At 48.3% G+C, this 17,401-nt stretch overlaps 1 protein-coding gene across 1 annotated transcript; it reads right to left on the bottom strand.

Moving 5' to 3' along the window:
* Positions 1–2,800: 2,800 nt before the first annotated feature.
* On the bottom strand, positions 2,801–16,119 carry LOC119958342 (histidine N-acetyltransferase-like). Its single transcript, XM_038786787.1, has 5 exons — positions 15,111–16,119; positions 13,465–13,546; positions 7,410–7,571; positions 4,926–5,138; positions 2,801–3,960 (listed from the first exon to the last, which is right to left on the bottom strand). The coding sequence occupies exons 1-5, from the start codon at positions 15,137–15,139 to the stop codon at positions 3,397–3,399; spliced, it is 1,050 nt and encodes a 349-aa protein (XP_038642715.1). The 5' UTR covers positions 15,140–16,119; the 3' UTR covers positions 2,801–3,396.
* Between the last annotated feature and the right edge of the window lie 1,282 nt (positions 16,120–17,401).

Below are 17,401 nucleotides of genomic sequence, written 5' to 3' on the forward strand. Positions count from 1 at the left end.
CTAGGCCACAGAAGTAACAGTGGGGCCCCGTGAGCTTATCGGGGTGCCCCTCAGCGCAGGCATGGGGGGGTCGGAGTTGGCGGGGGACAGGGGGGTTGCGTGCCATGTTGCCCAAGTGTCTGCTGCGTAGCCGGGGGCATATGCGCGGGCGTTACGGTCGGAAACCTCCAGAGAGGATGCGAGGGTCCATGCCTCAGCGAGGCTGAAAGTGTCTTTTTCTAATAGTCGCTGGTGTATTGCAGAAGGTTGCATGCCTGCAACGAAGGCATCCCGAATTAACAGTTCCGTATGTTCTGCCGCAGTAACTTGCGGGCAGGTACAATTTCTCCCCAAGACAACGAGGGCCCGATAAAATTCATCAAGGGACTCACCGGGGAACTGCTGCCTTGTAGCCAGGAGATGTCGTGCGTAGATTTGGTGAACAGGCCTGAGAAAATGCCCTTTCAGAAGGTCCATAGCCGCGTCATAGTCTTGTTCATCCTCAATCATCGAGTAGACGGCGGTGCCCACGCACGAGTGGAGGATGTGGAGTTTCTGCTCCTTGGTGGGTTGGCTGCCTGTGGTGGAGAGGTAGCTGTCGAAGCACGCCAGCCAGTGTTTAAAAGTTGCTGACGCGTTTGTAACATGCACGCTGATGCGGAGGCAGTTTGGTTTGATCTGAAGCTCCATTTCAAAACTCTAGTTGATTAAATTGATGTACCATCAATTGGACTCGAGTCGTGAAGAACTTCCATATATCAGGCTTTGAAATGAAATGAAAATGAAAATCGCTTATTGTCACGAGTAGGCTTCAATGAAGCTACTGTGAAAAGCCCCTAGTCGCCACATTCCGGCGCCTGTCCGGGGAGGCTGGTACGGGAATCGAACCGTGCTGCTGGCCTGCTTGGTCTGCTTTAAAAGCCAGCGATTTAGCTGAGTGAGCTAAACCAGCCCCTAATCAACTAGTTGTGTGCTCGGCAGTCGACTTACAGAGAAAGGCCGACTGCCGGGTCCTACGGGTTCTTATACCCCGCCTCGTAGGCTGGACTACTTGCCTCTCGGCCAATCGGTGAGCAGTCACATGACTAGCCTCAACCAATCAGCAGACAGGCACATGACCGATCTGAACCAATGGGCAGCGAGTGCTCTGCACCAAAGGTACCGTAAACCTCCTAGTCGTACCACCACACGCCTCTAGAGGGGACATGTGTGTTCCATGCAAAGGTGGTAACCTGCCTGGGGTATCATGGAACAGTACATCTCCTCTAAACCTTGCCCCTCACATCTTAAACCTATGCCCCCTGGTAATTGACCCCTCTACCCTGGGAAAAAGTCTCTGACTATCCACTCTGTGTCCCTCATAATTTTGTAGACCTGCACCCAGGAACTGCAGAGGTGTGGCCTGGATAGATAAATGTGGACCAGGCAGTTCCAACCAGGAGACGCAGTTTACGTCTGGAACTTTGGGAAGGGTGCCACGTGGGTCCTAGGATGGTGGTTCGACAGATGGGGCCAGTCTCATACCAAGCACGGACACGGAGTGTACAATGCAGGAGCACCTGGACCACTTCCAAGGCAGGGGTCTGGAATTACGCCGTGCACCACTGGGCATCACTTCGACCCATCGGGGCTCAGATGCTTTGTCCCCTGAAGGTCTTGATACCGTGATCCGGGAGATCATCAACTCAGACTCGGATATAGAGACCCAGGCATCAGACATTTCCCACGCTGATGCAGATGAGGATCTTTCACCTGTAGTAGTTCTCTTCCCGCTGCCTGCCCCAGTTGGTCGTCCAGAAAACGGCGTTGCCTGATGTGCTACATGCCTCCGACCCAACCCAAAGCTACCGGAAGCACAGCCAGGGGTGAAGTAGAGCAAGTGGCCCTCCGACTCCACCTTCAGCATAGGGTCCTACGGACTTTGGTTTGGGACGCATTTTATAACCCCCATGAGACTCATGATGGTTAATTCCGCATGAGCCTCATGGGGGACAAGCTATCGCACTGAGGGACGGAGACCCATCAACAGGGTATTGGGCTTGGGACATATAGGGCAGCCCAGGAAGGAGGTGAACCATTGTTTGGAGGCCTGGCTTGAACTTCAATTGTGCTGATACACAACTTACCTCGACAATGAACTCTTTTATTGAAGTCTCTTCCCGGACTCCTCTGTGACCACTGAACATCCTCAACCCTATTCCGGATCCCATGAAGGGTCATTGACCTGAGATGTGTAACGATGAACTTTCAAAGACCCCATTCGAGAGAACAAAGTATTTATCAATAAGAATTGATCAGCAGCCACATGGCTGCACCTAGTCACCTGCCTAAGGGAGGACTCCACCTCCTGTGTTACGACCCCCCCCTGGCAAGGGTGCAGTCAATTCCAGCCCCCCTTGACCTGGAATTGCAACGTAAGTGAATCAACCAATAGTTCTTATCAGGTTTTCGAGATCTTTGGCCGTAGACTGCTCAAATGACTTACAGACACTGGATTGTAAGTAAACGCAAAAAAAACTTTATTTATAGCAAGGGGTAAAACATGCAGCAATTAAACAAGAATATCGGCCTGCTAATCTATTACTTTCCCCTTTCACCGTCCCACCTTCTACCCAAACACACACGGCCAGACGCACATAGAGGAAGGGAAAGGAGTAAAATCGTAGGGTATTAAAATGTGGAAGTAAGAGAGATGTGTTCTTATTGTTGCTGTTGAAGTCTTTGTCGTCGGCCATCTCAGAACGAAGTGTGTTGAACACCACCAGTTGGATTGGATCTTCTGGTATGTGCATTCAGTCAGAACTCACAATTATTAGCCTCACTGAGGTAAGATTCGAGTTCTCCAATTATCAGATTTAAAAGTGAGGGTTTCAAATAACCCGGCCTGCATGCAGCCGGTGTTGGTCTGAAGCTACCTGCAGGTTTAGCTCGCTGTGGAGAGAGAGAAAAAAAGGCCTTTTCATCAGGTGAGAGAGTAGATCAAGACTGTGGCTCTTCAGCCTCTTAATCAAAAGTGAACTTCCCTCTGCAAAATGAAGCCTGTCTGTGTTTGGCAGAAAATTCTGGAACATAAGCATGGAAATCAGGTATCAATAGGAGTATTCTTACACCTGGGATGATTACCCACTGTGCATCTCAATTGGTCCACTAAGCCTGGTGACCCTTACTCTGCTGTGTTGCCCTTAAGTGGACAATCATCACAAATAAACCACAAATGTTAACTCGATTTCTCTCACCACAGACGCCGCCTATTGATTTCTGGCATCTGTGATGTTTTATTTTTGTGGACGACAGATCACGAAATAACGGGAAGAGGATAGAGGAGCAAGAATGTAGGAAAATGGCTGAAGAAGATGAGGATTTGGAGCAGAATTTGTTGTATTTGTGAGGCAGGGATAAAGAGTCTGTTCGTTATCATCAATAATAGTTTTGCGAAATATCATCCTCTACTATAATCTCATCATCCCAGTATTGTTTCCCTTTCTCAAGCCCCATTTCATTCAGACAGAATTCCCACATCTGTGGGGACAGTGATGGATTTACCAACAGGAGACAGATTACATTGTCTTGTAAAGGAGGTAGGCTTTGCAGCTGAGAGAGGAAGACACTTTTCACAGCTGATAAATCTTCTCCAAACATGTCGATCACAAAAACACAGTTCCCCATGGGATCCCTGTAGGGAGCTGTGCCCAAACTCACAGCCCGTGGGTTCCTCTTTCGATCAGCTCTCCAGACGATATCTCGTTTCAGTAAAATATCCAGGTTACTCTCCAGCGGTTTGAACACGGATCCTCTCTGAATGATTCTCCCGCCCGGCAGTACCGTGTCGATTACAGTTCGGTTCAGAAATATCGACCGCACATCGTCCGGCTGGTGAGGAATCGGTTTGTAATATTCATCTCCACGTTTCTTCATATTATTGATCAGCTCACTTATCAGGGTGGGAAAATTTATCAATGAAAATCGTAGAGAAATCAGGGACTGGGAATGAAAGATATGGCGAAAGTGTTAGTGAGGTAAATGTGGCATGAGGATGAAATATTGTCCCTTACCCTCCGCAGGGTGGCGATCTCTGTCAGATTGCCACTCTCGCCAGACTGAGCTGCGCTGTAATTACTAAGCTGCTCACTCGCCCAACCCTCCTCACTCAGGCTGGGTGAGACAGGAGCAGCAAATCCCACCCACGGCAGCATCATGGTGGAGTAACTGGGGCGCAGAGAGTTAAGTCAATCCCCTTTTTTACAGGATCAGCTGCTGTAAAGAGGGAGGTTTAAAGGGACAGTTTTCAGGGAACAGGCACGTTACAATTTTAGGGAACGTGGGGGGGGGGGGGGTCGAGTGCATACAGGTCATTCCGGGCTGGAAGGAAGGAGAGGGGTCAGTGGTTCTGTCCAGGAACGATATCTGTTCGTGAGGGTGGGAAGAGACTCAGACAAGGAAGGTGGTCTGTTCAGGAAGAGGGACAGTGGGAAGTGGGGACGAATGTCAGTCGGGAGGGAAGGAGGGGGCTAAATTTTGGAAGGGAGGCAACCGTCAGTCTGAGAGGGAGATCAGTCCGGGAGGAAGGCCACCCTGGGAGGGGGAATTCAGTCCGGGAAGAGGTGCGGTCGGACATGGCGGCACTGAAAGGGGTGGATCTGGCCTGAATAGGGGGGCGGTCGAGCCGGTGTCAGGCAGGGCCAGAGGGGTGGTGGGGAACAGGTCAGACATGAGACTGAGTGTCTAATAACCGATCAGACATTTGGGCATCAGCTCACTGTCTCCTCCAAAAGGCAGCACCACTGACAGTGCAGCACTCTCTCCGTACTGCGCTGCGAGTGGCTGCTTTGGTTTTTATGATCCAGTTCTGGTTGGATCACAAATCCCAGAACTTTACAACTCACAGATAGGAGTGAGACCCAGTGAATCACAGCTAATGTGAGAGTATTACTGGACGCGAATTGTACCTGTTTGCCTAATACACAAAGTCCTCTGCCACTCTTGTGCCATGTGATAAAACGTTGCTTCTTCACCTCCGGGTACCTCGCTCTTACAAGATCAATACCATGTCTGTATATCAGCCGAGCAGCTCCTTTGCGTCTCTCTGAAGCAGCTACTTTAACACCTTCTATCAGGGCTGTTTGTCCGTCATCCACGATGTGAACAGAACACACACTGATCTGGAAATAGAGAGGTAAGTAAAAAAGGTGAAGTGGCCTGATGAACCATCATTTGAAAGCGAGACGAGTTGCTATACAAAAGTAGGCTTTAATAAGCTAGATGTTAGCCCTGCGGTCGACTACAGTAAATGGCCGACCGCAGGCCGTGCTGGGTATTTATACCTCGCCCTGGAGGCGGTGTTAACTCAGCCCCTCGACCAATCGGGGAGCCGTCACATGACTGGTCTCAACCAATCGGTCAATAGGCACATGACCGACCAGGGCCAATGGTAAGCCGGTGTTCTGCACCAATGGCAGGCAGCTATGTTAATCATACCACCACATGGCCATTGTTCCAGATGACCACAGGCTGCTTTCCCCTTTGAGGGGGAGAGCTGACTGGTGGTGATTCAACCTGATGATCACCACACCTCAGGCGAGGACCGAGGTTGAGTAGGCGGTGTTGTCTTTCATGAATAACCTCAGCCGGTATGGGAATTGAAATATACATAGAAAATAGGAGCAGGAGGAGGCTATTCGGCCCCTCGAGCCTGCTCTGCTATTAGAATCACCCCTTTCCCCCCCATCCCCCGCCATATCCCTTGATCCCTTTTGCCCCAAGAGCTATATCTAAATCCTTCTTGTAATTACACAATATTTTGGCCTCAACTACTTTCTGTGGTAGTGAATTCTACAGATTCACCACTCTTTGGGTGAAGAAATTCCTCCTCACCTCAGTCCTAAAAGGTTTACCCCTTATCCTCAAACTGTCACCCCTGATTCTGGATTCCCACACCACGTGGAACATTCTTTCTGAATCTACCCTGTCTAATCCTGTTAGAATTTTATAAGTTTCCATAAGATCCCCTCTCACTCTTCTAAACACCAATGAATATAATCCTAACCGACTTAGTCTCTCTTCATATGACAGTCTCGCGCTTGATGGGGGTGACCAGGGGATCGGCCGTGGGGTCAGAGAGACCCCACATGGGACTGGGGTGTCCAGGCATGGACAGCCATTCCACCCCACTGACCGACCTCCGTGGCCTGTGGTTGTGCAGAGTGACACCGGCCATATGGTTAGCCCCACCCCATCCCCCACTCTCCATCCCACCATCTCTCCCTCCCACCCAACCAACTGGCCTCCTCCCCCCGGCGGGGCAGCATGAGGCCCACGAAAGGACATATCCACAATAGCCATTGCAGAAGGGCGCCGGACGGGGGACGTGGAACGTACCACTGGCAGCAGGGACGGGTGCCAGTGTCCAAGGCTCCCCCACGGCTTGGCGCCGATGGGACCAGGGGTGCGGAGGGCAGAATGCCATTGGGAATGGCCAGGGTTGGGTGTCGGGGTTGGTGCAGGGACATGTGTGAGCAGGGTCTGCAGCGCAGACCGGAGCCACCATGTAGCCCGCTGGACATGTTGTGCACGGGTTATGCACCATGCTAACGAGTCTGCCTTGTACCCCCTGCAGACAATGGACTTCATAATTTGACCAGCAATTGTGGCCTTCATCCTCGTTGCTGCAGCCTTGGGGAATGAACTGAGCCTGAACAGGCTGGAGCTGCTCAAGGAAATGGATGCTGCAGTAGCAGAGCCTGCGCCAGAGGAACAGCAGCCAGCCGGTGAAGGTGGAGAGCTGGCCGCCCAACAGGCCGAGGAGGAGGTGGGAAGGAGGTACTGCATGAGGGCTCGCGTGTACCGGCAGCGCCTGTCATTCAAGGACATGCCGGTTTGGGCATATTGTCGAATTTAGCACGGGGCTAAATCGCTCGCTTTGAAAGCAGACCAAGGCTTTCATTCATTCACACTCCTACTCAGCAGGAAGATAGTACGACATATCTGCCTGATCATGGTGCACCTGGAACCATGGGGGTATGGGGGAGGACACTCGCTCCCGGTAGCCATTAAGGTGACGGTCACCCTGAACCTCCAGGGACCGAGTGTGGATCTGTCTGAAATCTCGCAGAGCTCGGTGCACATGTGCATCCGCGCCGTCTAAGAGGCTCTATATGCCTGGTCAGCACAATGCACCCATTTCAATGTGGGCCGAGTCCACCAGGGATGCCCATGTAGCGGGGTTCGCCATCATCGCCGAGAAATGGACATTCTGAAATCTCTTTCAGTGTACCATAAAAGGCGCCGGAGTGTGGCGACTAGGGAATTTTCACAGTAACTTCATTGCAGTGTTAATGGAAACCTACTTGTGACACTGATAAAGATTATTATTATTACATGTCAATTTCTACAATTTGAAAAGTGAACATGCCTCTGATTTCAATGGAACTCACCACTTGACCATGGAGTTTGGCCAAAATGACCACACGGTTCCTCTCTCGGAGCCAGGAATGGTAGACGCTGGACACGCAATCTGTTTCATCGCTGAAAAGGGATTGAACCTGTCCAAAATCCTTTTCTGTAGCTGGGCAAAAATCCAGGTCCAATTCTGAGTACTTGACAGATCAATAAAGGAGAAACATTAAGATCATTGCTGAGTGTGTCATGGGGTTTAGATTTTAATTTGCAGATGAACAAATGTCCAGAGGCTGTATCGTATTAAACACTGAGAGAAAAAAACCTAACAGCCTGCCACGAAAACCAGAGAATTGAAGACTGCCAGAATTAACAACATGGAGTCGTTGAAACCATCAATGAGTCTCACATGTGATGGTAATGTGGACAGTAACTGGCGTGTGTTTAGACAACAATTTAATCTGTTTCTTACTGCATGCTCCCAACGATGGCAGGGCCTGAAGCAACTGTTTTTAATACACTTAAATTTGCAAATGATGAAGATAGTAAACATTTTAACAAAAGTAATTTGAAGATTTGATGAACATTGCCTCCCCAGAAAGAATGAAATGTATCCTCCCACAAGTCCCGAAAGATGTGCTGTTTGGTGAATTGGACATTCTGAATTCTCCCTCTGTGTACCCGAACAGGCGCCGGAATCTGGCGACTGGGGACTTTTCACTGTAACTTCATTGCATTGTTAATTTAAGCCGGGGATGGGACAAATGGGCGCGGCCGTTTTGGCGCGGCCGTTTGGACGCAGCCGTTTGGGCGCCATGGGACAATTGGGCGCAGCCAATTTGGCGCGGCCGTTTGGGCGCAGACGATAGAAATTCTTGTATTCAGAAAACTATTGTATTTGTTGTTGAAACATTCAATTTACTATTTTGAACTGTCAGTTGTGTCAATTTCAGCGGCCGGCTCACTTTGATCCGGAGAGGGAAGCTGGCCGCTGAAATTGACACTGCCCGCTGCTCTCTCCCTCCAATCCAACTTTTAAGTTTTAATGTTTCTGATTGGAGGGAGAGAGCAGCCGGCAGTGTCAATTTCAGCGGCCGGCTGATTGTTCCAGTGAGAGAGCAGCTTCCGTCTCCGGATCAAAGTGAGCCGGCCGCTGAAATTGACACTGTTTTAATTGGATCCACGATGGGGCTTTTAAATTTATTTAAAAATCTATGCTAGCGCTTCCCATTGTGAGTCTACGGGGGTCTGACCTCTCCCCCTGCCCCCCGTAGACTCACAATGGGAAGCGCTAGCATAGATTTTTAAATAAATTTAAAACCCCCATCATGGATATCCGCGGCTCGGATACAACGCGGGTGGCTGTCTCGGCCCAACACTTTCACTTTACCACGTCCACCATTCACTTAAACCGTTTGCAAGCAAATTTAGAAATACATTTGATTTTCATACATTAGAATACATGCTAACTTGTAACTATTAAATAGCAAGGTATCAAAGATAGCGTTTACAATTCTTGATGATCCAGTCAAAACCAGCAAGCCCTTAAATACATATCATGTATGAGTAAGAGCACTGGTTTTTAAACAAAATGTAACAAAGTTTGTGCGACTACTAAATTTGATGAACACACCTCCCTCATGTTGACGCCAAAACGTCCGGCGCCAAAACAGCCGGCGCCAAAACGGTTGGCGCCAAAACGTCCGGCGCCAAAACAGCCGGCGCCAAAACGGTTGGCGCCAAAACGGCCGCGCCAAAACGGCCGCGCCCAAATGGCTGCGCCAAAACGTACCTAACCCATTCAAGCCTACTTGTAACAATAAAGATGATTTTTTTTTTAAAGTGTGGTGTTTAGATCACTCTTACAGAAGACAGAAGAGTCCACAGATCATGGGCGGAATTCTCCGACCGCAGGGTTGGGGAATTGCCCGGGGCCTTCGTAAATCCGTGCCCCGCCTTGGCCGGAATTCTCCGCCTCCGGGAATCGTCGTGGGCGGGAATCACGGGGCGGCGGTCGGGGGGCACCCCGCGGCGATTTTCCAGTCCTTGATGGGCCGAAGTCCCGCCGCTGTCAGGCCTCCCACCGACATGGTTTAAACCACCTCTGGTGCCGGCGGGAGCAGGCGGCGCGAGCGGGCCCCAGGGTCCTGGGAGTGGAGGATGCGGGGCGATCTGACCCCGGGGGGTGCCCCCACGGTGGCCCACCGATCGGTGGGCAGGCCTGTCCTGTGGGGGCACTCTTTTTCTTGCGCCGCCGCCACGGCCTCCACCATGGCTAAGGCGGAAGAGACCCCCTCCCCCGCGCATGTGTCGGGGTGACATCAGCGGCCTCTGGCGCATGCGCTGGTTCATGCTGACCGGCGAAGGCCTTTTGGCCAGCCCCAACACTGGTTGGCGGGTCGCCAAAGCCGTTACCGCCGGTCGGCGGAGCGGGAGCCACTCCGGTGCGGGCCTAGCCCCTAAAGGTGCAGAGAATTCCGCACCTTTGGGGAGGCCCGATGCCGGAGTGGGTCTCGCCACTCCGGGACCCCCGCCCCACCGGGTCGGGGAGAATCCTGGCCCATTTCATTACTGATTTAAAGTTAAAAACTTTTATTTTTATTAAAACCGTAAATTTTCTGCGGTTGAATCTCCCGTGATTCGCAAGCAGATTGTGTTTGGTGTGAATGAAAATAAGCTGAGGGAACGGTAGCTGTGGGAATCGGAGACGTCTTTGGAACAAACAGTTAAGATTTGTCAGGCTCATTGGCTAGCAGCACAGTATTCTGAAATGTTTCCCAGTAACGGTGGAGTCTTCATGGAGGAAAGCACTCTGGTTGCCGCCCTTTTCCCAAAATGGCCGGAAACTTTTGAAAAAAGGCCAGAAACTTACTGCAGCTCTTCGCACACCAACAAACAGGTTAAAGATTAGGTCAAAGTATTTCTGTGTAAAAGATGTGGCCAAAGGCTCAAATTACGGCAGTCTCCAGCGTTAGGCAAGTTTTGTTTCAGATGCAAAGGAATAAAATCACTTTGCTCAGAATTGTTACTCTGGGCTCAACCCCAGACCAGTGAGCACAGTGGAAGATACAGTCTCCAGCGATATAACATCATTGTTTGTAGGAGTAGAGCAGCACGGTGGCGCAGTGGATTAGCACTGTGGCCTCACGGGCCGAGGTCCCAGGTTCGATCCCAGCTCTGGGTCACTGTCTGTGTGGCGTTTGCACATTCTCGCTGTGTTGGCGTGGGTTTTGCCCCCACAAGTCAAAGATGTGCAGGGTAGGTGGATTGGCCACGCTAAATTTCCCCTTAATTGGAAAAATTTAATTGGGTACTCTAAATTTATTTTTTTTAAATTGTTTGTTGAGAAGAATAATTTTTTGGAGACATCAAAAAATTCTCCAGCACTTAATTAGATACAAACTGATACTCCATTTAAAATAACAGGGGAGCACGGTAGCACAATGAGTAGAACTGTTGCTTCACAGTGCCAGGGTCTCAGTGTTGATTCCCGTCTTTGGTCACTGTCCTTGCGGAGTCTGCATGTTCTCCCTGTGTCTGCATGTGTTTCCTCCGGGTGCTCCGGTTTCCTCCCTCAAGTCCCGAAGACGTGCTGTTCGGTGAATTGGACATTCTGAATTCTCCCTCTGCGTACCTGAACAGGCGCTGGAATCTGGCGACTCGGGACTTTTCACAGTAACTTCATTGCATAGTTAATTTAAGCCTACTTGCGACAATAAAGATTATTCAAAAATAAGTGCAGTTGATGAGGACAAATGGATGCTACCACTTGAAGTGAACGGTGCAGTGGTCCAATTGAAATTCTACGTTGGTGCCAAAGTCAATTTAATCAGCATGGCTGATTGGAAAAATCTAAATATTCAGCCAATTAGAAGAAAACACAAAATATCTCTGAGAGATTATAATGGTTCAAGGTTTATCTGTTACGGTGGTTGTGACCTGAATGTGGTGGTGAAGAATGCAGTTTATTCTGTCCCATTCTGCATTATATCTGAGGGAATGGATTCATTATTAAGTGATCAGTGCTGTGAAGAATTAGGTCTGGTGCAGTTGGTATATCACATCCACAAAGGATTGGTCAATAGTCCAATGATTCTGAGAACATTATCAGCAACGTCAGTGATATGTTCACAGGTTTTGGTACACTATCCTTCACCTACAAGTTACAACTCACAGAGGATGCAAAATCTGTGATACAGACACCAAGAAGGGTACTTGGACCTCTTCAGGATCACCTCAGAAAGGAGCAAGACAGAATGACAAAATTAAACGTAATCTGAAAGATAGAAGAACCTACTGATTGGATAAACTCCATGGTTTTTGTAAAAAAAAAGAATAGGGATATTAGCATGTGCATAGATCCTAAAATCTTAACGAGTACAACAAAAGAGAACATTACCAAATACCAAAACATAGAAAATCACATCTGAGAAGGTTGGTGCACAATTCTTTACGAAACTTGACACATCTCAAGGTTTCTGGCAACTAAAGCTAGAGGAACAAAGTACTGCACTTTTAATATGCCATTTAGACAGTGCTGCTTTCTGAGAATGCTGTTTGGCATAATTTTGACATCAGAAATGTTTCACCGTGACATGGAGGGGGGTGGGAAGGGCGGATGGTGATTGTTTTCATGGGAGGAGGGCAGTTTGGGGTTTGTGCCATCTGGAATGATATTGGAATAGGAAATGTTCTGACAAGGCCTTTAATTTGGTCCAGCTTGTTGTGGTGATGAATGGCTAAACCAGATATGTGCCAGTTCCATTGGTGTCTCCTCCACCTGGACTTTAGGCAAGGCTTGTGAGAGGGCGGGGTGTCGCACGAGGAGCAAGAACACCTGGGCGCCTGCTCATGGGAGACCCGGGCCCACAATACCAAGGATGGTCAATGGGACAAATACAAAATCCCATCGGGAGCAGATCCCAACTTTACCAATCTATCTTCCAAGTTGAAGTTCCTCATCCCTAGAACCATTTTTTGTAATATTTTCTGTTCCCGCTCCAATGCCTTCATTTCCGACGAAATTAGAACATCCAGAACTGGATGCAATCCTCCAGCTGGGTCTAAATGCTAATTTCACCTTGTTCAGTATTAGCTCCATGCTCTTGTGCTCCATACCCCTAATGTCCAGAATGCTACCTGCTTTATTCAACTGTTCTCTCAACCTGTTCTTCAGTGATTGATGCACATCTGGTCTCAGGGCCCTCTGTTTCTCCTGCACACATTTTAGAGTTATATCCTTTATTTCACATTGTCTCTTCATTTTATTCCGACCAAAATATATCACCCCACATTTCTCTGCATTGAACTTCATTTGCCACCTGTCTGCCCACTCCACCAACTTGGCTATGTCCCTTTGACGTTCTCAACTATCTCCCTGTCAGGTCACGGTTCTTCCAAATTCTGTATCATCCACAAACCTTGAAATTGGTCCAAGGTCTATTTCCTTGGAGAAATCCACATCAAACCTTCATTCAGCATGAAAATGCAAACTATTATCCAATCAGGGATTAGTCATGGCACAGTTTGAGACCATTCAGTCCATCATGTCCCACTGGCTGTCTGCAGGACCCACTCAGCTAGTCTCCCGCCCATACCTTTTCCGTCAAATGCTGCAAACCTTTTCTCTTCAGGAGTTTATCCAGTTCCCTTTTGGACACCACAATTGAATCTGCTTCCTCCACACTCTCAGGCTGTGCATTCCTAATGACTCACTGAGTAAAAATGTTTTCCTCAAGTCACCTCTGGTTCTTTTACCAATCCCTCTGGTTTCCGATCCTTCCACCAATGGGAGTGTTTTTCCACCTTGATTACGTCCAGACCCCTCATGGTTTTGAAACACCTTGATCAAAGCTCCCCTCAAAGTTCTCTTCTCCAACAATCCGAGCTTCTCCAGTCTGTCCACGTGACTGAAGTCCCACATCCCCAGAAATATTCTTAACAATCTTTACCCCACACTCTCTGAATCCTCTATGTACCTCCCGAAGTGTGGTGCCCGGATTTGGACACCATTTACATTTGGTTGATCACCTCTGGGTCATAAGGTGACAGTTGAGTTAAAAAGCTTCACGGAGAGCAGCTCACACTACCCACCTGTCTGGTCGTATAGCTCCTCACTATCGGTCGCCCGCCTGGTGCTCTCAGGTAACTGTGGATTGCAGAAGACCTCATCGCCCTGGATTCAGGTGGGTGTGGGGATGGGATGACAGAACACGAGAAGCCAATTTAAATGGACAAATATTTCTCCAGTGAGGTTGGTTGAGTAACAAGTTTTTCCCAGGGAACCAGGAGAACGGATCGACTCTTTAAATATAGACCGTGGAACAGTTCCATCCACCTGAGAGCGACGGGACTCACGTTAACATCACACCCATCAAATAGTGTCTCTGACCGTGCTGCACTCTCTCAGTGTAGCACAGGAGGGTCAGAGCTTGGATTATGTGCTCAGGTTTCTGGAGAGGCCTGTCTGACTCAGGGGTGGGGTAAACACCCAGGCAAAATAACCTGAATTGCAAATATATTTTATGCAAAGAAGTGGTTGCAACTATCGTAAAATGTGATTAAACTGGCTGTGAATGTAGAGACCTTCTCCTGGGTCCATAACTCTTTGTTTTTCCATTCTGTTTGCCACTTATCAGGTGTTAATTCATTTTAACCCCGAGTGGTTGTTCAGTGTAACATGGGGGATCCCCCAGCTCAAGGGGGTGAGGCCCCGGCTCCCTTTTAACGGTCATGTTCACAGGACCAAAGAGCTGGCGGCCATCTTGGTGTCGATGGTGACTCCGGAACAAACCACGAATGAGCCGCCGAAGATTAATTATTGATCAGTTTGATTGTTGGAATTAATTGTATTTTGCTGGCCTTTCCACAGTTTCCAAGCGGTGAGAAATGGGTCAGGATGAGGCAGTTTAGAGAATTGCTGCTCTGTCCCTACCTAACCTTCCCCCCTCTCCGCCCAGGACTCAGATGCTTCAGGGAGCAGCTTCACTTTAACATCAAATAATTTTTGTCTCGGAAAAAATAAGCGCGCCTCAAACCAATCGTACAAGAGTCAGTTACTGCGGACAAACACAAATCTCCTCTTCCCGAGGAGTTCAATAGAAAATTTCCCCACACTACCTCCCTGTGGAGCAGCACTTGGAGTTATCAATAGAATAGTCCAGATTGACATTGTTTAAAGGCAACAGAAAAGAGTGGAGAAAGGGAGGGAGAAAAAGAGCCCAAGAGATAGAAAGTAGAGCTGAGAGAAAAAGTGAGAAAGACTGAAAGAACCGAGCAAATGGAGAGAGTGCGTGGAGACCATTGAGTGACAAAAACACAGCGGTATATTGATATTGCACAATAAGTTTGCATTGAATTACATTAGAAAGATGGATGGAGGGCCATCATCATGGTGTCAATTGCCAGATGGTGGTGAGGATACAAAAACAAGAATTCATCATTCACACCATAGTTATAGACAATCATTAATATTACAGTAAAGTTTAAAGTAAAAAATGAATGCACCGGTATGAACATTTTACTACAAATAATAATACATTGTAAAATACAGGTTTCCTTCATTTACAGAGTAAAAATGAAATGTCTGCAAGATTCTGTATTTTCTATTAAATTCACTGATCATCTGTTGTGAGGCTGAGTTCATTCAATATCTCAATCACTGACACACTATTTCTGAGTTTATAAAGTTAACAGAGGAACAGATAGAAACAGTTTCGGCACAGCAACTGGTTCATTACCTGTTACAAGTCGAGAGAGATAGACCCATATTCTGGAATTCTGGTTCTGTCTGTGTTACAGATACTGACCAGAACAACCCAACTGGTGGAAGAGAGTCGATATTGGGATTTTCCCCTCACACACGACAGGAATCTTTCCGTCGGAGTAGGAGACAGAATTGAGACGTGTCACAGCAGACCCTCCAACGTGCAGGTGAACAGAAATAGCCTCTCCTGTGTTCACATGCACGAAGGCGCTGTCTTATTTGCAAGTATCTGACTGACATTTGCATGTGGACTAGTGTGGGGAGGGATTGAACTAATTTGTTGGGTTGGTGAAGCAGGGTGCAGCATTCAGACACAGTGCCAGCTTTGATTCGACTGCTCGCACTCTGGCCTCTGAATCACAAAGTTCCTGGTTCAAGTCTCACTCAAGGGCTTGAACCCCCACTGACTCTCCAGTGCAGAGCTGAGGGGGTGCAGCTGCCTCTCTGAGGAGACGTTAACCTGAGGCCCCCATCTGCCTGCTCGAGAGGACAGAAAGGATCTCATGACTGTTTGAAAGGAGAACAGGGGAGTTTACCTTATCCCTCAAACAACATCATAGAAACATTAATAATAATCTTCAGTGTCACAAGTAGGTTTACATTAACACTGCAATGACGTTACTGTGATATACCGATATATGCGATATACCAACTGCACTGGACCTAATTCTTCACAACACTGATCACTTAATAATGAATCCATTCCCTCAGATATAATGCAGAATGAGACGGAATAAACTGTGTTCTTCACCACCACACTCAGGTCACAAGCATCATAACATGTAAAGCTTGAACCATTATAATGTCTCAGAGATATTTTGTGATTTCTTCTAATCGGCTGAATATTTTGATTTTTCTAATCAGTCATGCTGAATAAATTGGCTTTGGCACCAATATCTAACTTCAATTGGACCACTGTACCGTTCACTTCAAGTGGTAGCAGCCATTTGTCCTCATCAACCACATTTATTTTTTAATCATCTTTACATTCACAAGTAGGCTTGCATCAACACTAATAAAGTGACTGTGAAAAGCTCCTCGTCGCCACATTCCGGCGCCTGTTCGGGTACACTGAGCGAGAATTCAGAATGTCCAATTCACCTAACAAGCACGTCTTTCGGGACTTGTGGGAGGAGACCGGAGCACCAGGAGGAAACCCACGCAGACACGGGAGAACGTGCTGACTCCACAGTGACTCAACCCGGGAATCAAACCCGGTCCCAGTAGCTGTGAAAAACAATGCTAACCATTGTGCTGCCGTACCACCAATCGCTGGTCATTATCACATTTCTGTTTGTGGGATCTTGCTCTGCACAGATTGGTTTCTGGGTTTTCCACGTTACGACAATTCAAAAGTACTTCATTGGCTGGGATGTCCATTGGGGCATCTAGTGGGCTTGAAAGGCGCCATATCAATGCAAACCTATTTTATTCTAGAGGCGGGTGAAGCAATGTGTACGGGGGTTGGGAGAGATAAACAAAGCAATTTGCTTGAACATAGAACATACAATGCAGATGGAGGCCATTCAGCCCATCGAGTAGCATGGTGGTTAGCACAATTGCTTCACAGCTCCGGGGTCCCAGGTTCCCGGCTTGGTTCACTGTCTGTGCGGAGTCTGCACGTGTGTGCGTGGGTTTCCTCCGGGTGCTCCGGTTTCCTCCCACAGTCCAAAGATGTGCAGATTAGGTGGATTGGCCATGCTAAATTGCTCTTCGTGTTGGGTAGGGTTACTGGGTTATGGGGATAGGGTGGAGATGTGGGCTTGGGTAGGGTGTTCTTTCAAAGAGCCGGTGCAGACTCGCTGGGCCGAATGGCCTCCTTTTGCACTGTAAATTCTATGAGTCTGTACCGACCAACTTAAGCCCTCATTTCCACCCTGTCCCCGTAACCCAATAACCCCACCTAAATGTTTTTTGGGCACATAGGGCAATTTAGCATGGCCAATCCGCCTACCTACACGTCTTTGGACTGTGGGAGGAAACAGGAGCACCTGGAGGAAACCCACGCAGACACAGCAGGCTCCGCACAGAGTCCCAGTGCGGAATCGAACCTGAGACACTGGTGCTGTGAAGCCACAGTGCTAGCCACTGTGCTACCATGCTTGAATGTCTGTGGAAGTCAGAACTAAGCTCCTATTTGCAGTCTCACAGCCTCAAGCAGGCACAATCCAAATCATTCATTAAGTTTGTGGATTTAGTGACAGGCCATTTTCAATCCCACCAATCAATGATCCTTCAGAGGTTCAAACTTAATTTGAGGGTGAG

The sequence above is a fragment of the Scyliorhinus canicula genome, chromosome 29 (assembly GCF_902713615.1).
Source record: "Scyliorhinus canicula chromosome 29, sScyCan1.1, whole genome shotgun sequence".
NCBI lineage: Eukaryota > Metazoa > Chordata > Chondrichthyes > Carcharhiniformes > Scyliorhinidae > Scyliorhinus > Scyliorhinus canicula.

Coding starts and splice junctions, on each gene's coding strand:
- LOC119958342 (XM_038786787.1), bottom strand. CDS start 15,139: ATGGGTCTATCTCTCTCGACTTGTAACAG. Junction 13,547..15,110: donor TCTCTCTCGACTTGTAACAG/GTAATGAACCAG, acceptor ACCTGAATCCAG/GGCGATGAGGTCTTCTGCAA. Junction 3,961..4,925: donor TTTGTGTATTAGGCAAACAG/GTACAATTCGCG, acceptor TTTCATTCCCAG/TCCCTGATTTCTCTACGATT.